The 23,746-nt window shown below is 45.2% G+C and overlaps 1 protein-coding gene across 1 annotated transcript in view; it reads right to left on the bottom strand.

The window, feature by feature from the left end:
• Positions 1-23,277, bottom strand: part of kcnk12 (potassium channel, subfamily K, member 12) — a 58,179-nt gene extending 34,902 nt beyond the window's left edge. Inside the window, exon 1 of the mRNA XM_078230532.1 lies at positions 22,944-23,277. Coding sequence (XP_078086658.1) covers positions 22,944-23,277 — 334 coding nt within the window. The remainder of the gene's footprint in view (positions 1-22,943) is intronic.
• Positions 23,278-23,746: the final 469 nt, after the last annotated feature.

Raw genomic sequence — 23,746 nt, 5'->3', positions numbered from 1 at the left:
TCCCAGGGGCAGTACAGGCGAATCCTATTACCAGTTCATCATATTCCTCGCTACCTTTTGAGTTGTTGAGTTTTACTGCCTGCTGTTGAGAATGATAACTTTGAGTCAAGTGTGTATGGCCACAAAGTAGTGCAGATCTTCATTCATGTATATGGTATCACCACTGACCGTTGACATGATTTTGACTGTCTGATCAGGAGGTTCTTCTTGGCAGAGGCCACACTGAGGAAAATTGGGAAAGATGGCGGGTGGATCTTTGGGCCAGGCAATGGTTAGATGGAGAAAGCTACAGGGGAGGAATTAAACCAGGACAAAGGTGCAATGTTACTGATCTCAGAATCAAACAGCGGCAGTGTGGGCTCCACACTTCTCTCAGGAATTGTTTTCTACCGAAGCAGACAAACGATGAGACTCGGGGCAGGATTTCCCCTCTTTTTGCGTCAGGATTCCGACCTCATAGCGCAGAAGGAGGCCATTCGGCCCATCGGGCTTGCACCGACAACAATCCCACCCAGGCCTTATCCCTGTAACCCCACGTATTTACTCTGCTAGTCCCCCTCACACTAAGGGGCAATTTACCATGATCAACCAATCTAGCTTGCACATGTTTGGTGTATGGGAGGAAAGCGGAGCGCCCAGAGGAAACCCACACAGACACGGGGAGAATGTGCAAACTCCACACAGACAGTTATCCAGGCCTGGAGTTGAACCCGGGTCCCGGGCGCTGTGAGGCAACAGTGCTAACCACTGTGCCACCATGCCAACTTCAGGACTGGCCTTGCACCATGTTGGAATCAGGCCTCTGACAGTGACTTTGACTGGAATGGCCAATTAGTAGCTAGACGCCAGACTTACCATTCAATTAAGAACAGTCACTGGATTCCCGAAACTGGAGGGTCAGTAGAAAGCCTAGACTGGCAGCCTACCATTACAAGTAAGGGAGAGAGAACCATCTCCATCCTGAGGCATCCTCTTGGCAACTTTAATATGTTTGAAATAAAGATTGGCTACAGTAGTCAGCCCCCTCTACAGGGAATCCTGTTCACCTGCAGCTCTGACCAGGTACGTTAGGGAGGGTCCTGGTGTCCATTCAACTGACTGGCTGACTTAATTGGCCTTGTAATGACCTTAACTAGCCACCCCTCACTTGTGGCAAGTTTTTTTTGATTTGATTTGATTTATTATTGTCACGTGTATTGGGGTACAGGGAAAAGTATTGTTTCTTGCGATTTCAGTCCCGCTAATCACATTTAAATTATATGCAAATAACCATTTAAATGATCTTTACGCCTCCCCCCGTTTCCCGGCACGGATCTGACACCGCTGGAAATCCGGCGCTGTGAGGCGCAGGACGAACGCTCGCGTGAACCCCACAAATTGGCCAATGCGAGAATCTCCTGGCCCGCTGCGTTACAAAACTAACGCAGCGGGATGGGAGAATTGCAGCTGTTTTCTTAGACTTTTGTATCTTTTTCCCAATGGAAAAAGGTGGAAGAAAGTATGTCTGGGGTGTGTGGGGTCCTTGAATTTGCTGGCTGCTTTTCCGAGGCAGCAGGAAGTGTAGACGGAGTCAGTGGATGGGATGAGTAGTCATTCCGGGTCATTCCAGACTCGAAACGTTGGCTCTATTCTCTCTCCACAGATACTGTAGGACCTGCTGAGATTTTCCAGCATTTTCTGTTTTTTGAATCAGTTGTGATCAACTCCAAACATTCTTGGAATAAATGATCAGGATACAATTTGCCTTTGCAAAATCAGTCCAACGAGGGCATGCTGCGGGCATTGATCAAATGTACAATATTACAAATCTCTCAGAATGGGCAGGTGGGTGGGTATCATACTGAGCATGTTCCTCACTCACTACCCAATGGCTGTGAATGGAAAGCGACTCCTTAGGCCCGAGGAGTGAACAGCCTGTTTACACTGACCTTCATCACTGAAGGACAGAAACAACCTGAAACCAAAATATTCTGAGGAAAAACCCAAATGTTTTCGTGTTGCAATTCTCTTGAAAGCGTTTTATTTCTGTTAGTTTCTTTTTTAACGTCACTTTTAGCTTTTATACACATTCTCTAAGTATATTAAAATTATATGTAAGAATTTTGAAAGTGGGCGGGATTTCGCTCATCCCGAAACGCAAGAATCACAAGGAGTTGGTTTGCAGGTGCAGCAGGTAATTAAGAAGGCAAATGGAATTTTATCCTTCATTGCCAGAGGGATGGAGTTTAAAAACAGCGAGGTTATGTTGCAGCTGTATAAGGTGCAGGTGAGGCCACACCTGGAGTACTGTGTACAGTTTTGGTCTCCATACTTGAGAAAGGATATACTGGCTTTGGAGGGGATGCAGAGGAGATTCACTAGGTTGATTCCGGAGTTGAGAGGGTGGCTTATGAGGAGAGACTGAGTAGACTGGGGCTATACTCTTTGGAATTCAGAAGAATGAGGGGAGATCTTATAAGATTACATATAAGATCTTATAAGATAACATATAAGATTATGAAGGGAATAGATAAAATAGAAGCAGGGAAGTTGTTTCCACTGGCGGGTGAAACTAGAACTAAGGGGCATGGCCTCAAAATAAAGGGGAGCAGCAGACTTAGGACTGAGTTGAGGAGGAATTTCTTCACACAAAGGGTTGTGAATCTGTGGAATTTCCTGCCCAGTGAAGCAGTTGAGGCTACCTCATTGAATGTTTTTAAAGCAAGGATAGATAATTTTTTGAACAGTAAAGGAATTAAGGGCTATGGTAAGCGGACGGGTAAGTGGAGCTGAGTCCATAAAAAGATCAGCCATGATCTTATTGAATGGCGGAGCAGGCTCGAGGGGACAGATGGCCTACTCTTGCTCCTAGTTCTTAGGTTCTTATGAAACCGTAAAATCCCACCCGAGGTCACCGGACTTTTCCATGGTCCGCCCCTCGCCCGCTCCGATTCCTGTGGCGGGTGGGACGGTAAAATTCCAGCCGGTGTTACTTTTCTGACTAAAAACTCCTCAATTTCTTCCGACTTGAGCGGGAACACCAGGGGGATGGCTACTATGGTGTCAGGATGTAGAAGAATGGGAAACCAATGGATAATATCTGGAATTTAGAATCTAATGAGGACCATTGTCAATTGTGGGAAAAACCCATCTGGGGTTCACTAATGTCCTTTAGGAAAGGAAATCTGCTGACCTTATCTGGCCTGGCCTACATGTGACTCCAGTGCCACAGCAATATGGTTGACTCTCAACTGCCCCCAAGCAACTAGTGATGGGCAATAAATGCTGACCAGCCAGTGATTCCCATGTCCCACAAGTGTATAAAAAAAGAAGCAGGTTCATCCTGTTACTCACACCTCCCTGTCTGCGAATGTCACCGGTCTAATTCCTGGTAACCCTCCAGCAATGCTTGAAAAGACAGTTCATTCATATAATTATAATTAATTTCCCAGACTTTATTAGAAACATGAATTTATTCATTCAAAGAATAGCACAGCAATCCCATGGCTTCCCCTAGTTCCTGACATGTCTCCAACCTAAAATGGCCGCCAATTGGTCCCTCCCAGCCAGGTGACCCTTACTCTGCCATATTGTCCTTAAAGGGGAAATCACCACTAATCACCATAATTCCCCAAGAGGCAACCACTGGTTTGTTGCAGCAGTCAGACAGTGGTTGGCATTCAAAAGGGAGACCTCTGTCTAACTGGGATCTGAAGCCACTGCCAAATTAATCCATGACTATCAAGGATTGGGGTGGCACAGTGGCAAAGTAGTCTCACAGCGCCAGGGTCCCAGGTTCGATTCCGGCCTTGGGTTACTGTCAGTGTGGAATTTCTACATTCTCGCCGTGTCTGCGTGGGTTTCCTCCGGATGCTCCGGTTTCTTCCCACACTCCCACACTGCACGGGTTAGGTTGATTGGCCATGATAAATTGCCCCTTAGTGTCAGGGGGATTAGGAGGGTAAAATGTGGGGTTCTGGGGATAGGGCCTGGGTGGGATTGTTGTCGGTGCAGGCTCGATGGGCCAAATGGCCTCCTTCTGCACTGCTGATTCTGTGATCCTCCAGTGATAACTCAGCCACTCTCCCTCACAACTTCCACTAATCTTCCATTTGGAGATCTCTCCACTGCTCTTTCACATGACATTCCTCCACCTCATCAGCAACTAAAACATCTCCCAGACAACAAACCTAGCAATCTTCTTAATGTTTAAGGCCATGATAGCTTCCCTCGGAGTTTGTTCTTCTGTGCCCTTTTATCTCAGTGAAACCACTTCTCCGGGAGTGACAGGAGGATCTGAAGTGACTCATTATTTGCAGCAGGAACCTTTGAGTGGGGGACGGGGGGGTGGTGGGGGTGGAGGGGGGGAATTGAAGTGCCATTTCTTTGTTTCCAGTTTTGATATATAAAAGCAAACAATAGCTGTGAGCAGCTGAAATCCCGGGCAGCTTTGAAAACGTTAGTTGAGCCGAGACTCTTCTCTTTAACAGGTTTGGACAACTTGGTAAGATTGGAGCGCTAGGTGGATCCTTCACTTCGTTCTCAAATAACTTCACTGCATGTCTTAGCAAAATACCATAGAATCCCTACAGTGCAGAAGGAGGCTTTCGGCCCATCGAGTCCCTATTCCCATAGCCCCCACACATTTACCCTGCTAATCCTCCTGACACTGAGGGGCAATTTAGCATGGTCAATCCACCTAACCCGCACATCTTTGGAGTGTGGGAGGAAACCGGAGCACCCGGAGGAAACCCACGCAGACACGGGGAGAAAGTGCAAACTCCACACAGACAGTGACACGAAGCCAGAATTGAACCCGGGTCCCTGACACTGTGAGGCAGCAGTGCTAACCACTGTGCCACTGTGCCGCCCTGTCTATTAGGCTTATACTGCATGGTGACCACTCAAGAGCAACAACTCGACAGGGAGGGCATCCAGAGATGGAAATAAAAACCGAGAGACATAACATAATGAGAGGCTGAATCAATATTGCCTGTTTTACAACATTGCCTTGTTAAAGTGACACGTCTAGTGTTTAATCTCCCCTCATTCTACAAGCTCACAAATGCCTCCCATTTTGTAAAGATAAAGTCGCCATAGTCCCAGATGACCAAAGGCAGCTCTCCCCTTTGAGGGGAAGGGCTGACTGGTGGTGATTTAACCACACCTCAGGCATGGGGCAAGGTTGAGAAGGCGGGGCCTTTATGAATAACCTGGTAAATAAGAAGGCTGCTTCACCTCAGTTTGACTTACCTGGGCTGCACCAGCAAAGCCCACCTAGGAAACTCAGAGCTGCTGTCTTCCTGGTCCTCAATGGGAGACATGCGAATGAAACTGCAGCCAGAATATGGGAAAGTTGCATAAGAAATAGGGGGAGGCGCTGGCCTAGTGGCATTATCGCTGGACTATTAATCCAGAAACTCAGATTATGTTCTGGGGACCCGGGTTCAAATCCCGCCACGGCAGATGGTGGAATTTGAATTCAATGAAAAGAATCTGGAATTATGAATCTACTGATGACCATGAAACCATTGTCAATTGTCGGAAAAACCCATCTGGTTCACTAATGTCCTTTAGGGAAGGAAATCTGCCGTCCTTACCTGGTCTGGCCTACATGTGATTTCAGATCCACAGCAATGTGGTTGACTCTCAACTGCCCTCGGGCAACTAGGGATGGGCAATAAATGCTGGCCAGCCAGTGACGCCCATTGGGCGGCACAGTGGTTAGCACTGCTGCTTCACAGCTCCAGGGACCTGGGTTCGATTCCCGGCTTGGGTCACTGTCTGTGTGGAGTTTGCACATTCTCATCGTGTCTGCGTGGGTTTCCTCCGGGTGCTCCGGTTTCCTCCCACAGTCCAAAGATGTGCGGGTTAGGTTGATTGGCCATGCTAAAATTGCCCCTTAGTGTCCTGGGATGCGTAGATTAGAGGGATTAGCAGGTAAAATATGTGGGGATATGGGGGTAGGGCCTGGGTGGGATTGTGGTCGGTGCAGACTCAATGGGCCGAATGGCCTCTTTGTGTACTGTAGGGTTTCTATGATTTCTATGATGTCCCACGAATGAATGAAAAAAAGAAAGACCAAGAGAGCCAACATCCTCACTCGGAACATTTCCAATCCATCCATTAAAAATGGTGAGGAAATTCACCCTCTCTACCTTGGGCATGTGTGGATTACAATGGGGGGTTGGTTAGCTCAGTCGGCTGGATGGCTGGTTTGTGATGTAAAGCGATGCCAACAGCACAGGTTCAATTCCCATATCAGCTGAGACTATTCATAAAGGCCCTGCCTTCTCAGCCTTGCCCCATGCCTGAGGTGTGGTGATCCTCCGGTTAAATCACCACCAAGCAGCTCTTCCCCTTAAAGGGGAGAGGCTGCCTCTGGGACTGTGGCGACTTTATCTTTACAATTGCTGCTCTAAAAACTCTTTATATATATCGGCACTGACTTAGAACACATATAGAACAAAAAAACAAGTTGAAAACACTTCACTAGAGCCCAGCTCAACAAAGGAGCATCAATGAGATCACACCTGACATCCAAGACTGAATTGTAATTTGTCACTCACTTTTCATTGTCATTTATTGAATCAATATATCTGACAGCGCCCTCTGTTCCCGGTTAGTCACTATGTGGAAGTTACACCATGAGAGAGATTTTCCTCATTAGTAGATTTACTGCCCCGAGTGAACTAAGATGTTCTTTTTAAATATGAGCATCTTTCTACATAGAATCATAGAATCCCTACAGCGCAGAAGGGGGCCATTCGGCTCACCGAGTCTGCACCAACCATAATCCCACCCAGGCCCTATTCCCATAACCCCACACATTTATCCTGCTAATCCCCCTGACACTAGGGTCAATTTATCATGGCCAATCCACCTACCCTGCACATTTTTGAAGTGTGGGAGGAAACCGGAGCACCCGGAGGCAACCCACGCAGACACGGGGAGAAACTGCTTTCAAAACTCATTTTAAATGAAACGCTGTGGAACATGGTGGCTGAACATCAGATGTGCATTTTTTGAGTTGCCAAGTCGGTTGCTGTAAATTGTAAAAAAGCTTCTTTAATATGGTTAATATTTGGTAACAAATATATATTTGTTGTCACCATTGCCAACGTCAGAAAGTGCAAACTCCACACAGACAGTGACCCCAGGCTGAAATTGAACCTGGGTCCCCGGCGCTGTGAGGCAGCAATGCTAACCACTGTGCCACCCCCGAATTGAAATTCCTGAGAAAGAAATCCCCACTTACCCTCTCTTACTTTCTTTAATCTCCTCCTCCCTCAGTGCAGTCCTTCAGCCCTGATCCAATGACCCTCACCCTCTAACCCACTTCAACTGAAGACGGCAATTGTGCAGTGTCATGCATAATGAACAAGCAACGTATTCAAATCTCACGTCTATACACATTCCCTTATTGAACTCTGTGTCCCCATTATCATTACAGCCTCTTGACAATGGTGATGCTAGCTCTGCAGTTGCTAGCTCCCATCTCCTCAGGCTCTCCGAAGCTCCCATCAATTCGACTTCTCTGCTTCAGCAATTACCACATTTTCTTTTATTATTGTCACAAGTAGGCTTACATTAACACTGCAATGAAGTTAGAACATAGAACAGTACAGCACAGAACAGGCCCTTCGGCCCATGATGTTGTGCCGAGCTTTGCTGTTAAAATCCCCTAGTCACCACACTCCGGTGCCTGTTCGGGTACACTGAGGGAGAATTTAGCATGGCCAGCGCATCTAACCAGCACATCTTTGGAGTGTGGGAGGAAACCGGAGCACCTGGAGGAAACTCATGCAGACATGGGGAGAACGTGCAAACTCTGCACAGTGACGCAAGCCGGGAATCAAACCCGGATCCCTGGCGCTGTGAGGCAGCAGTGCTAACTGTGCCACCCACTATGTTGCTATTTAAATGTAATTAAAAGTCTAATATTACATAAAGATAAAGGCAAAGTGCATAAAGGTCAAATGATGACTGGATTATAACGGAATTATACCCCACCCTTTAGCTCCACTTCCAGATTTGGACTGGCATCGACTAATAGCAACCTAAAATGTTGATGCAATTGGTGGATTATCATCTGCAGAATTTACAAAGCACACCAACATTTAGAACCTGCTTAGACATGTCTTAGTTTGCAATACTACAAGGCTCCATTTGACATCCACCTTTCAGATTAATACAATGCATAGACATTATGACTACACACATGCATGGAATTCTACATCACCCCAGAGTATGGAGCAATATGGAATCACTGCTGGACAATCTTAGACTCTGTCTTTATTATTGTATTTTCAAACAAATCAAAATGTCCGTCGAGGTCAGTCTGTCTCAGGAATTTTCTTACTGAAGGCACCAAAGCTTCTGACAGTCCACGTACAGACTCTTTGGAGATAAACACCATTATCCACTGATACAGACAAGGGATCATTAGCAGGAAAAAATCCTGAAATCATTCACTGCCTATATCGTTGTTGTTTATTTTCAAACCAAAGCAGCTTCTGATCTCTCAGTTGGAGCTTAACAATTTCTTAACGATTTCTGAGTTCCAAAGCACCATCATTTAGACTCAAAATATTAACCATTTGTCTCTCCATAGATGCTGCCAGACCTGCTGAGTTTTTTCAGCATTTTCTGTTTTTGTTAACAATTTCTGTTTTTTTTTAAGAAGCCTTTTTAAAATTATTTTCACGGGAAATGGGCGTCGCTGGCTAGGCCAGCAATTTTTTTACTGTCTATCCCTAACTGTCCCTGAGAAGGTGGTGGTGAGCTGGCTTCTCATACCACTGCAGTCCACGTCCATCCACAGCACTGTTAGGAAGGGAGTTCCAGGATATTGACCCAGTGACAGTGAAGGAACGGCGATATTGTTTCAAGGCAGGATGATGAGTGACTTCGAGGGGAACTTGCAAATGGTGACCTTCCCATGCATCTGTTGCCCTTGTCTTTCTAGGTGGTAGAGATTGGGGGTTTGGAAGGTGTTGTCGAAGGAGCCTTGGTGAATTGCTGCAGTGTATTGTATAGATGGTACACACTGCTGCCACTGTGGGTCTGTGGTGGAGGGTGTAGATGTTGAAGTTGGTGGAAAGGCTGCCAATCAAGTGGGTGGCTTTGTCCTGGATGGTGTTGAGATTCTTGAGTGTTGTTGGAGCTGCACTCACCCAGGCATAAGGTTGACTCATACAGCATTAAGAAAACAGACCAGGAGGTGGCTGTTTACCTCACCATGCCTGTGCTATCCCCACATTTGAGCTATCCACATTAATCCAACTATTTGGGGAGACAGTGGCCTAGTGGTATAATCGCTGGACTATTAATCCAGAAACTCAACTAATGTTCTGGGAACCTGGGTCCAAATCCCACCATTTGAATTCAATAAAAAATATCTGGAATGAAGAATCAACAGATGACCGTGAAACCATTGCCGATTGTTGGAAAAAGCCATCTGGTTCACTAATGTCCTTAAGGGAAGGAAATCTGCTGTCCTTACCTGGTTTGGCCTATATGTGACTCCAGAGCCACAGCAATGTGGTTGACTCTTAACTCCCCTCGGTCAACTAGGGAAGGGCAATAAATGCTGGCCAGCCAGTGACGCCCATGTCCCACGCTTGAATAAAAGAAAATTCTGTCCTAGCTGGCAATGGTCTGCAGCTCAGCCTTGACAGTACCACCATTCTGGTGATGATGCATTTTTGTTGCCCCTTATTAATTCAAATTGCACCAAGAAAATGGACCCAGAGGGCTAAAATGAAAATTAAGTTTAGAATCAATTTAAAGGAGTTTTTTTATCCAATGTTTGGAACATTCTGCCAAGCAAGGCAAGATTTAATAGGCCAGATGGTCTTCTCTCATCTTCCAAATTTCTTAATATTTTCTTATGGAATTAAAAAGCACTTGGCTCATTAACCCCACTCATTCCAGTAGCTAGATAGAATTTGCATTGTTGTACACGCAGCCCAGTTTATCCCATTTACAGGGAGGTAAATAACAGGAAGAAATAATGCAAAAATCTATAGGAACCGGGACAGATCATTAGTCCAATCCATTTTGACAGATCAATTCCTCTATTTCACCAAATTCCTGGGCTATTGGTTCCCAAAATGCCTTTCTTTATGTTAAATAGTGGAGTTACAGTGGTTATAATTAGCTCTTAGATTCATCATTGAACTTGCAAACTTATAAAGGAATGAATTAAAGCTTCAGTCATTTCTGTTCTTATCTTTTTTGTGTCACTGATGGAAGTTGTTGAGATCAGATAGTTATCTATTTTAAAAGATAATCTTTTGATAATGTAATAACTCCTCGGAGGCAGAAGTCCCTTCACCAAAATCCCTTTATTTACAAGTCTGACAACAGCATACAGAGTGCTTTTAGTTAGCAGTCTACACTAGGAGTCCCAGAGGAACTGACACTCCTGGTTAAATACAAAGCAAGAGGCTCCCGGATTGGTCCGTCAATTTGGCCCTTAATCAGAGAGTTCATATTCTAACAGGCCTCTATGGCCTGATTACAGTCATTACAGATAATAATATCCATGAGTATTTGTGCATTAAACAAACTACAAATAAAACTTTCAAGACAAAACTGATCATCTTTTCTCAAAGTTTGCTCAGTGAATACTCCAAGATTTCAGTCCAAAGGTTTAATCTGGACAGTTTGATTGTGACTGCTTCTTTTCACATATGATTTACAGGAGCAACAACTTGTCTTTATTATAGTGCTTTGAATGTAGTGTCATTCTCTTCGGTGCTTCAGAGGTGCACAAACAATTAACACCAAACCAAACACAGAACAGGTGACCAAAAGCTTGGTCAAACAGATAGGGACTGGAATTTTCTGGCCATTCTTGCCAGAGGGATTCTCTGGTCCCACTGCAGTGAATGGAGATTTGGCTGAGTGCCAAATTCTCCATCCTTGCTTGCAGCTGTGGCGGGTGTGAACGGCTGGAAAGTTCCAGCCAGGGTGTTCAAATCAATGTCTTTCTAGACTGGGAGTCAATGTAGGTCAGCAAGTGCAGTGCCTCTACTTTCTCAGAAGATTAAGGAAATTTGGCATGTCCGCTACGACTCTCACCAACTTTTACAGATGCACCATAAAAAGCATCCTTTCCGGTTGTATCACAGCTTGGTATGGCTCCTGATCTGCCCAAGACCGCAAGAAACTACAAAGGGTCGTGAATGAAGCCCAGTCCATCACGCAAACTAGCCTTCCATCCATTGACTCTGTCTACACTTCCTGCTGCCTCGGAAAAGCAGCCAGCATAATTAAAGACCCCATGCACCCCAGACATTCTCTCTTCCACCTTCTTCCATCGGGAAAAATATACCAAAGTCTGAGGTCGTGTACCAACCGACGCAAGAACAGCTTCTTCCCTGCTGCCATCAGATGTTTAAATGGACCTACCTCGCATTAAGTTGATCTTTCTCTGCACCCTAGCTATGACTGTAACACTACATTCTGCACCCTCTCCTTTCCTTCTCTATGAACAGTATGCTTTGTCTGCATAGCACGCAAGAAACAATACTTTACACTGTATACCCATACATGTGACAAATAATAAATCAAATAAAATTAAATTGTGAGAAGTGTTTGGGACTTGTTGCAAGTTATGATGCAGCAGCAGAGTTTTGGATGTGCTTAAGTTTATGGTGGGTAGAAGATGAAAGGCCGATTAGGAATGAATTGGAATACCCGAGTGAGTTGTTAACAACAGCATGGAAAAGGATTTTGATGGCAGGTGGACTGAGACAGTGGCAGAAAAGGAGAATATTACAGAGGCGACAATAAATGGCCTTTGTGGGGTTGAATGCTCAGTCAAGGGCCCAGGTATGAACAATCTGCTTCAGGTTAAAACAGTGGCCAGGGAGGAGAATGGAACTGGTGGTAAAGGAATGAAAGACAATGGCATCAGTCTCCTCAATATTTAACTAAGGGAAATTTGGCTGATGTGATATGTAATCTGACAACACAGGGCAGTGGAGGAGTTGAGTGAGGTATCAGGGAGATAGAGTGAGTGTCATTGTTATTATATCTAAATAGAAAGCAGATTCAAAATGCATCCAGGCAGAGGGATCTGGGTGTCTTTGTTCATGACTTGTGGAAAGTCGGTATGTAGGTACAGCTTGTAATAAAAAAGGCAAATGGAATGTTCGTATTTATTGCAAAAGGACAGGAGTATAAAAGGAGAGAAGGGTTGTTGCGATTGTATAGGGTGTTGGTGAGGCCACATCTGGAGTATTGTGTTCAGTTTTGGTCTCCTTATTTAAGGAAGGATGTGGTGGCATTGGTGGCAGTTCAGAGGAGGTTCACCAGATTGATTCCGAAGATGAAGAGGTTGACGGATGAGGAGAGATTAAACAGTTTGGGCTCATATTCACTGGAGTTCAGAAGGATGAGAGGGGATCTGATTGAAACATATAAAATTTTTAAAGGGATTGAGAAGGTAAATGTGGACCAAATGTTTCCTCTTAAGGGGCAATCTAGAATTAGAGGTCACAGGTGTAGGTTGAGAGGCAGTAGATTTAAAACTGAGTTGAGGAGGACTGCTTCTCGCAGAGGGTGGTGAATTTGTGGATCTCGCTGCCCCGTGGTGCAGTGGAGTCTGAATCATTAAATGGTTTCAAGAAGGAGATAGATATATTTCTGATTTTAAAAATGGGTTAAAGGGATATGGGGAACAGGTGGAGGTGGATTTGTGACCAGGAAGAGAGCAGCCATGATCTGATTGAATGGTGGAGCAGGCTTAAAGGGCTGAATTTGCCTACTTCTGCTCCTAATTCCTATGTTCCTATTCCATCAGTATATATTTGGAACTTAATATTGCATTTTCAGTTGAGATCACCAAGATGTAGAAATGGGCTAAGGATAAAGCTATAGCTGGCTCCAGAGGTCCCAAGGTACCATTCCAGTGATCCTCTGGCAATAACTGGATGGGTACCTTGCTCAATAGGAGAAGAACAAAGCATTCCAGGGTGTATCTGATCATCTGTCTAAATATGTTCTCCATGGTGGCGCAGTGGTTAGCACTGTTGCCTCACAGTGCCAGGGACCCAGGTTTGATTCCTGGCTTGGGTCACTGTCTGTGCGGAGTTTGCACGTTTGCCCTGTATCCATGTGGGGTGCTCTGGTTTCCTCCCACAGTCGAAAGATGTGCTGCTAAATTCTCCCTCAGTTACCCGAACAGGCGCCGGAGTGTAGCGACTAGGGGATTTTCACAGTAACTTCATTGCAGTGTAAATGTAAGCCTACTTGTGACACTAATAAATAAACTAACTTTTCCTTTGGGTCAGTATCAGTTTTTCCATTATGACACCATGAAGTTCCTTGGCATTTTTTAAATGTAAAACCCATCATATAAATGGGAGTTGTTGCCCTGCTGTCGCCATCTATATCTACCCCTACAAATCTGAAACCAGTTCCTAATCAGATAACTAATTACGTTATAAGGAGGTTAATTGACACCATGTTAATTGATGAGGATCCAGTCTACAAGTAAGTCATTCTTCTCTGCAACCAGTGGGCACCACAGGGGTTGGGTGCATCATTGGCCCCCACAACAACATTTTAATTTGAGTTTGTTTTGTGGGGTTTTTTTTATTCATTCGTGGAACATGGGTGTCGCTGGCTGCCTAGCATTTATTGCCCATCCCTAGTTGCCCGAGGGCAATAAAGAGTCAACCACATTGCTGTGGATCTGGAGTCATATGCAGGCCAGACCGAGTAAGGACAGCAGATTTCCTTCCCTAAAGGACATCAGAGAACCAGTTGGGTCTTTCCGACAATCGACAATGGTCTCACGGTCATCAGTAGATTCTTAATTCCAGATTTTTTTTTAATTGAATTCAAATTCCACCATCTGCCATGGCGGGATTCGTCTAGTGATAATATCACTAGGCCATCACCTCCCTGAGTGCCCCTTTAAGTTAAGTTAAGTTGCAGTGCCCCTTTAAGGATGTATATCCTCAATTAATTTATTGGCCCCTATTATTGATTTGTTAATTTGTTTTGTTTTGTTTGATATGTTCAAAAGAATTTAACCGTTCTTCAGGGAGATAGCATTCCTTTTCATTTCTAATCTTGCTTCACGATTGTCAATTCTGCACTTGGCTAGTTCTGTGATCACAGTTTAAGTTAAATATTCACATTATCCATTCCTCTCAGTATTTTAAAGGCCTTTCCCAATTTTCTTATCCCTTGGGATCATGTTCAATTCCATTGCCTCAATATGGAATACTCCAACATCCAGAATCATCCCTGTCATTCCTCTATTTCAAAGCACCAGTATTCTTGTGAAAGAAATAAATATTTTTTGTGTATCCAGCAAATAAATGGTCAAAAATGGTAAACAATGCTGCAATATGTTGCTCGTATCCTCAACCTCACTTGGAAATATGTAATATGTCTCCTCTATGACAGCATTGAAAACCAACCTATAAAAACCTGAGCAACAATGTAGCTTTTGGTGTTATGGATGGCTAAATATAAATAACATTCTGGTGCAATGTCTTCACTATGTAAGGGCACATATTCTAAAGACAATCTTGTTTTCGGAATCATTTGTAAAGACAAAAGTTACAATGAGTTATACTCGGCATTGTAACTCCTTCATATTTGCCGTTCCGATTTTGTCCTCCCTTCGTAACCCTCAATCCTTTCTCCAAATGTTTCTCTAAATGTTTCTGGAGACCAGTTATGTTAGTTTGAATCTTGAGGGTGAATTATTATGCATGTCTTTATTAATGAGCAAGTCGGCTAACAATTGCCTCTGCAATCTACCTCACACAAATGGCAGCTAAACCCCCCTTGGAGGTTGTGGTATAGTGGTATTGTCACTAGACTAGTAATCCGAAGACTCAGGGTAATAGGGATCTCGGTTCAAATCTCACCATGGCAGATGGTGAAATTTGAATTCAATAAAAATCTGGAACTACAAGTCTAATGATGAGCATGAAACTATCATCTGTTGTCATAAAAACACTGTTCACTAATGTCCTTCAGGGAAGGAAATCTGCTATCCTTTCCTGGTCTGGCCTACATGTGACACCAAACCCACAGCAATGTGGTTGACTCAGTCAGTTCAAGGGTAATTGGAGGTGGGCAATAAATGTTGGCCTTGCCAATGACGTCCACATCCCATGAAAGAATAAAAAAACTTTAAATAAGTTTAAGAAATTGCATGTTAATTACCCATTAATCTCACTGTGAAAAGTTAGAGTCGGTATTTAAAAGGTGATAATGCGATAATTATTAATAATTGTAAACTGTTGAGTCCCATTCCTGTACATTCTTAGAGCTTTTTAAAAAAGTTAAATTTCAATGTTTTAAACATTTTCTTGCTTTCCCTTTATTTCTCTTTTTCTATTTGATTTGACACTAATTTATCTCCTTTCTCTGTTGTTTCTGTTTCCCTGTTTCGCTCTCAATCCTTAAATCTGGTAGGTTAAGGAGGTCACACCATAACCTAAGTTTCCTGATGGCGCGTTATCAGCCTGCACATTACATTGAAGGGTGCAATGTCCCATAGTGCATGCTGCAAGATGCCCCAGTCCAGCAAGATGGTGGCACAGCGCCAGGGACTCGGGTTCAATTCTGACCTCGGGTGACCGTGTAGAGTTTGCACGTTCTCCCCGTGTCTACATGGGATTTCCTCCGGGTGCTCCGGTTTCCTCCCACACTCCCAAAGATGTGCGGGTTAGGTTGATTGGCCATGCTAAATTGGCCCTTAGTGTCAGGGGGATTAGCAGGGAAAGTACCTGGGGTTACGGGGATAGGGCCTGGATGGGATTGTTGTCGTTGCAGGCTTGATGGGCCAAATGGCCTCCTTCCGCACTGTAGCGATTCTATGATTCTATGATTCTTCTATGAAGTTATGGGGGCCATTATATCTGTTTGAGTGGCCTTCATTGGCATGGCTGATTTGGAAAAAAACTCCTGCCAACTTTGATTCCTAACTTTGTCATTTTTAATTGATATTTAGACAATTGTATGATGTGATCTGAGTTGAGATGGCAATAGGTTTCATTTTCCTAAGCTTACTTAGGAATAACGCTATCTATATTTTATTGTTTTATAATTTTTCTCTGTTAATTTTATGGCATGTGTTACACATGAACACGCCTCGTTATAAATATGTAAATTATTAATGCCTCAGTGAACATGATACAGTCTAGACGGCTCTACAAACATTGATGCTCATGATGGGAAAATAGTGTTCCTTATTGTAGAAAAGTAATTAATCAGATTCAAATATTATTTTATTATAATAATAAATATCATTAAAAATTTATGTTATAAATATTATTCCTCATGTTAGTGTGTAGTTGGGGACTGGTGCACAAAACAGTATCCACAATAAAAATCTGTATACATACATGCCTAATATCTATACAATAGGGCATGAAAAAAACACTTAAACCCACCCCATTGAGACACAGGGCCCATCATGTTGCGCCCGTTTTCGGGCACGAATACTTGGTAAAGTCGAGCATGAAGCGAGTAGCGCGTTCCGTGCCCACCTCCATGCCGGTTCCCCCTTTACCAAGGCCTGAAAATTGCCGCGATCGGGACCGCGCCCAAAACAGGTGTGACAACACTTTAAATGCATTTACAGGCATTTAAAGTGACTTAATGGGCTGCACCCCCAACTTTACCGGCACTTCCCTCTTTACCACCGCGTTCACCCATCCAGAATCGGCATGAAACAGACATGCACCATAGAAGTCCGATTCGGGCGCTCCAGTTAGTGAGGAGGTAGGTGCCTAGTGTCCAACAGCTCTCTGCTTGAAATCGGTGGGGGGGAAGAAAGGTGGGTCTGCTGCCACTCTGCCTGACATGGGGCAATGTCTGTAGGGGCCAGGGGGTGACATTATCTGGCCTGAGAGGGATGTGGCAGGGGAGCAGCATTCCGTCAATTTCTTTTCTGCATGTGCGCAGTTGGAGGCGCCGATCGGAGCTACAGGATTTCGGGCGCGTTAAGCCCCACCCACAGGCTTCTGCAGCACGATTCGGAATCACTGATATTTTTTCAGGCAGAGTGCGTATGGGGGCGCCTCAGAACGGGTCTAAAAGTCGGATCTGAAACACCCCCAGTTTCAAGACCTTCCAGCACTTAGAATTAAAATCGTAAAAGAGAGCCCACAATGTAGCCTGGTACATTGTAGCAGATACTCATCTCATCACACTTCTGCCCACTATTGCCCTGTAGCTTTGTTGAGTTGGTGTGACCAAATAATCAGATCTGAACAACACTGAACGTAAAGAGTGTCTGTATACATTAGGCATCCAAGATTACTCATGTGGTTCACTCCTTTACTAGTCACAATTTCCACCCCCCAGAGCTGTAATCGATTATAGAGGGATCATACTCCAGGGGGTGTCCCAGAAAAATTCAGACACTTCTCTCCAGCCTTGAGAAGATTGTCCCCTTTCAAGCTGTGGAAGGAACCCGCATCCTGTGGCAGCAGGGATTTTTTTTAGTTCCAAGCCAGGAAGGTGTGCAACTTGGATGGGTATTTGCAGATGGTGGTGTTCCCAGGTATCTGCTGCCCCTGTTCCTCTAGATGGTGGAGGTCACACGTTTGAAAAGTGTCTTTGAAGGAGCCTCGGGTGAGTTGCTAGAGTGCATCTTGTACATAGCACTCTGCTGTTAATGTGTGCCAGTGATGAAGGGAGTGAATGCTTAACATGGTGGTTGGATACTGATCAAAGAGGCTGTTTTGTCCTGGATGTTATTAAGATGCTGCAGGGACTGTGCGCAGGGACTGTACGGGCGGCACGGTAGCACAGTGGTTAGCACTGCTGCTTCACAGCTCCAGGGTCCCAGGTTCGATTCCTGGCTCGGGTCACTGTCTGTGTGGAGTTTGCACATTCTCCTCGTGTCTGCGTGGGTTTCCTCCGGGTGCTCCGGTTTCCTCCCACAGTCCAAAGATGTGCGGGTTAGGTTGATTGGCCAGGTTAAAAATTGCCCCTTAGAGTGTAGGTTGGAGGGATTAGTGAGTAAATATGTGGGGGTAAGGCCTGGGTGGGATTGTGGTCGGTGCAGACTCGATGGGCCGAATGGCCTCCTTCTGCACTGTAGGGTTTCTATGACTTCTATGACTTTCTATGACTGTTCCTCTTAATAAGCAAGTCATTATTTTCTATATGCAGGACTCTTGCAACAAATAGCTGTGAGAATAAAGTTGATTGGTCATTTCTCATCTCTGTGAGCAGCTCATATAGTGTAAGTCAACCAGAGATTAAGAAAATATCTCCATGGCAACTTCAACCAGAAATGTGACTAAAAAACAGCAAGGGATTGAAACTCCATCCCTCTATCCATGGCACCAGACGTTAATACTCTAATGTGTTATACCAGTGCACTCCATGGGAAAGTTCATTTAGTATCTGAAAAATGGAGGACTTTGGCTTGAACTCTTGAAAGTGAAAGTAAATGAGCCTGCAAAATGCTTCTCTCCATCCCTGATCACACCAAAGAAATGCTCTTTATCATTGATCCAACTATTCCAAAACACTAACACAAAGGTTGTGCTACAGTGGTACTGACAATTCAAATTCTTTGAATATTTGAAAACATGATTATTTTTTTCTCTTTAGTTTTCGCCCTAGTCAGCTAAAGCTGCCATCTTCATAGGATAAAAATCATAGAATCACTACAGTGCGGAAGGAGACCATTCGGCCCATCGAGGCTGCACCGGCATCTTAACCAAGTCCACCCCAGGCCAAATCCCCATAACCCCGTGCATTTTATCCCGTTAATCTCTTACTCTACACACTAAGTGGCAATTTAGCATGGCCAATTCACCTACCCCGCACATCTTTGGACTGTGGGAGGAAACTGGAGCACCTGGAGGAAACCCACGCAGACATGGGGAGAACATGCAAACTCCACACAGACAGTGGCCCAAGGCCGGAATTGAATCCAGGTCCCTGGTGCTGTGAATAGCAATGCTAACCACTGTACCACTATGCCGCCCCGCCACTGTGCCACTATGCCGTCCCACGACTGTGCTACCGTGCCACCCTGATCTTGTTGGCCATCCTCCAAATTTACGCAAGTAACTGTTTGTCATGTACACCCTGAAATGGTGCACAGAAAATGGTACATTTTCCAAGAAGAGTCACTGGATAGTGTTTGGAAGTGTAAATCCCAAATTATATTTTCCCCTCCTTATCCTAGGTATAGTAATTCTAATACTAACATGCCTGAGATCAGCTAACTTAGTAGAAGAGTTTAAATGTGGATCCATAGAATCCCTGCAATGTAGAAAGAGGCCATTTGGTCCATCGAGTTTGCACCGACTGTCCACAAGAGCATCTTATCCAGGCCCACCCACACCCCCTCCCTATCAGTTCATTTTCTAGGCTAATCCACTAATTTATACATCTTTGGACACTAAGGGACAATTTAGCATGGACAATCTACCTAACCCACACATCTTTGGAGTGTGGGAGGAAACTGGAGCAACCAGAGGAAACCCACATGGAAATGGGGAGAACATGCAAGCGCCACACAGTCACCCAAGGCCGGAATCGAACCTGAGTCCCCTAGGGCTGTGAGGCAGCAATGTTAACCACTGTGCCACCCCTGTGGATCTTTCTAGTCTGTCTAAAATGGCACTGAAGGTCACTATAATGTTAAAGCACCAGATAGATCATCATATTCTTATAATGTTAAACAATATAGGGATAACAGTCACTTGACAGCTACCGGCTGTTAATATTCAAAGTGTTAAATTTACGAAGATGGAAAATAATGCATGGTGGCACCTGGCACAAAGACTCATTGGTACCTAAACTCATCTAAACAAATTTCCTTAAGATTGAAACTACAGATGAGAGCAATTAGTATCAATGGATATCAACCTTGAAGCCCATGTACAAAGACTATTTGAATATAGACAAATCAGAACCAAGGGTCAGTGCTCTCAAATCCCCATACCTAACCCCATCATGGCTGGAATTGCAATGACTCAAGGAGAAGGTTCAGCCGAACCTTTGCAGGACAATCGGAAAAGGGCAATAATATGGACTTGTCAAACGCCAACAACAAGGCCACTGATTTGTGGTTTTGACAGAAGATGGATTATATCACAGATTTTAACGCTAAATCTCCAGTAAAATTCCTGGCAAAACTTGAAAGTCCGTGCATTAAAAACTGAACATGACTGAGTAACATCATGGACACACTTTTGTATCAATACAAATTGGGTATACGATGGGATGTGTGGGGGGTGGGGGGGAAGGGACAGGTACACGTGTGTGGATAAACAATCCTTAACGTTCCAGTAAAACCATCTACTTCGTGAAATTTTCTCAGTGTCCTGCTTAACACAACACTCAACCCAACGTCACCGAAAACAGATAAACTGGCCATTCATTCACTTACTTCTTGTGGGTCTTGCTAGTGTAAAATGGTGGGCACTTTCACCCATATAATAACAGCTTCAAGTTAATTCACTGTACATTAAATCCTTCCCGGGCAGGGGGGCGGCGGGGGTGGGGCGGGGGGGGGGGGGGGGGGGAGGCGGTGTGTGAAGGAATGGTTAAGCTGATGTGCTATAGTACAATTAATAGGATGAATAAAATATGATACATTCTCATAATTTGCATCTTATTATATAGTCTGTTCAAGAAAGTTCCACCACATTTGGTGTGAGTTGTGCCAAGAAGCTGTTTCAGTCTGAATAGAATATCCAGCTCACATTTTCTTATAGACAGTCACCTCTGACAAGCTCACACTCTCTCACATCCTTGCTTTTTTCACAAATGCACAAACATTATCGACACTGTTATCGGATCAGTGTTACTCTCAGTCCAAACATTTATCTTGAAATGTCCAGTCTGATTTTAACTCTAGAGTTGTTCATTCTTGTACACTTTTTGCTACATTTACACTTTGTCAAAACAAATCACAACAAAATTCCTAATGACCCAAAGGCAAATAGGATACTTAATTTCTAAATCTATAAATTTATTTCATTACATTACATGGAATAGTCCAGAACAGTGCAACTCAACAATCAGTGAGGTTTGCCATATACACACACCCAAACACATAAACATTCTTTCATACACTTGGACTCATTCCCACGCTAATTCACAAAGCCAAAAGCACAAACAGGTTCAAATCAACTCATACAACACACATATGTTCCATCGACACCTACTAATCTCACCTACACAAACCACACAGAAATCTCATATAAAAGCAAAATACAGCGGATGCTGGAATCTGAAACAAAAACAGAAAATGCTGGAAAATCTCAGCAGTCTGACAGCATCTGTGGAGAGAGAATAGAACCAACGTTCCGAGTCTGCATCCAGACTCTGCAAACAGACTCAAAACGTTGGTTCTATTCTCTCTCCACTGATGCTGTCAGAACTGCTGAGATTTTCCAGCATTTTCTGCTTTTGTTGCACACAGGAATCTATTCTTTCTCTAACCTCATTTAGACATTGGTGTGTTACATATTCCAATTCACAGCAGTTCATCCAAATGTACACAATGAAAATTACACTCAAGGGATTAACACACTCAGGAACATAGGAGCAGGAGTAGGCCATTCAGCCTTTCTCATCTGCTCTCTCACTCAACCAGATCGTGGCTGATCGCCTACCCCCGCAGGATCCCCATATCCCTTGATGTCATTAGACTCTGTCGAATTCCGTCTTGAACATAAACATTGACTGAGCCTCCACAGACTCAGTCACACTCACTCCATATTGGAACTTCATAGATTCACACATTGACACACTCACCTTGCCCTTGGGCAAGTGCACACTCCCAACTAAACAGTTCAAACTCGCCCCCAGATATTCTGACACTTTCATTCACTGCTAAGTTCATACTGGGATCCGCAGACTGAGTGACCCAGTCAAATAATACTGACTCCACACTCACTCACCCTCACTCACTCACTCACTCACTCACACTCACTCTCCTCACACCCTCCTCACACACACTCATACTCCTTCCCCACTCACTCATTCACTCACACTCACTCTCCTCACTCATGCTCCTCACACACACACTCACCCACCTCAGTCGCTCACACTCCTCACTCACTCACTCATCCTCCTCACTCATTCACTCACACTCCTTACTCACTCACTCACACACTCACTCAACCTCCTCACAAAAACTCACTCATCCGCCTCACTCACTCTCCTTGCTCTCCCACCCTCCACTCACTCTCACACACACTCACTCACCCTCCTCACTCATTCACCCTCCTTCCACACACTCACTCACCTTCCTCACTCACACTTATCCTGCTCACAAACTCAGTCACCCTCCTCACTCACCCTCCTCACACTCACTCACCCTCCTCACTCACACTCACTCACCCTCCTCACTCACACTCACTCACCCTCCTCACTCGCTCACTCACTCCCGCCCCTCTTCACTTTCACTCTCACTCACTCACCCTCCTCACTCAATCTCTCACTCACTCAACCTCCCCACTCACTCCCTCACCCTCCTCACTCAATCTCTCACTCACCCTCTTCACTCATCCTCCTCACTAACTCTCACTCACTCAACCTCCTCACTCACTCCCTCACCCTCCTCACTCAGTCTCTCACTCACTCACTCCCTCCTCACTCACTCACTCTCTGTCCCTCACTCTCTCACCCTCCTCACTCACCCTCCCCACTCACTCTCTCACTCCCTCACCCTCCTCATTCAGTCTCTCACTCACTCACTCCCTCCTCACTCACTCCCTCATCCTCCTCACTCACTCACTCCCTCACCCAACTCTCTTACTCCTCTCTCAGTCTCTCACTCACTCACTCCCTCCTCACTCACTCCCTCACCCTCCTCTCTCACTCACTCTCTCACTCCCTCACCCTCCTCTCTCGCTCACTCTCTCACTCCCTCACCCTCCTCTCTCACCCACCCTCCTCTCTCACTCACTCACTCCCTCACTCACTCTCTGGGAGTTTCTTACCTATAGTGGACACCACAGTACCCACGAAGTAGAAAGCTCCGGTGAAGTCCCACCTGGCTCTCAGGGTGTCCGAGTGGATTCCGGCGGCGATAGCTGCCTCGTAGTCCCGCAGGAAGGCGCTCAGCTCCCCGGCGGCGATGTCGAACCTGCGGGCGAAGTTGCGGACGGTGCGGTTCCACCTGGCCCGAGCCTGCAGCTCGGTGGGCCGCTCGATGGCCGAGAAGACGGCGGCCCCGCACACCAGGTAAGCCACGATGAGCAGAGCCAGCAGCACGAAGCGCCCGTTATCCTCGTTCAGATGCAGCAGAGCGCAGCCCCGGGCACTGCCCATCATCCGCCCATCAACTGCAGCAACACATAGCCTGTGCCAGGGCAGCCAGTGCCCAGCACTCAGCAAACTTTACTTTCCGGGGGTGGGCTGGGCTGGGGGGAGACAGCCTGCAGATTAAACCCCCCCCCACTCCCCCAACCTCACTCAGTGCAAACTCCCAGCCCCAATGTCCCCCTGAGTCAATTCAACACTCTGCAGCCAGGGAGAATTTCAACTGCAGCCTTCCCTCTCCAACATTTCCAGCCAGCAATCCTGGCTGGGGTGTACAGCCCCCCCTCCCCTCCCCTCACTGTGTTCACTTTCCAACATTCACCCAGTCCCTCTGCAGTCTCTCCACTCAGACTCCCACAAGCAACATCTTCCTCTCCAACGCTGCCACAATCACATCGATTTTTAATCTCTCTCTCTCTGTCCCAGATAATCAGGCAATAAGACACTCCTTTCCAGCAAGTTCCCCAGTTTGCAGCCAGAT

This window comes from Mustelus asterias, chromosome 15 (genome assembly GCF_964213995.1).
Source record: "Mustelus asterias chromosome 15, sMusAst1.hap1.1, whole genome shotgun sequence".
NCBI lineage: Eukaryota > Metazoa > Chordata > Chondrichthyes > Carcharhiniformes > Triakidae > Mustelus > Mustelus asterias.
Note: the sequence above shows the minus strand (reverse complement) of the source record. Positions and strands in the feature narration are given on the sequence as shown.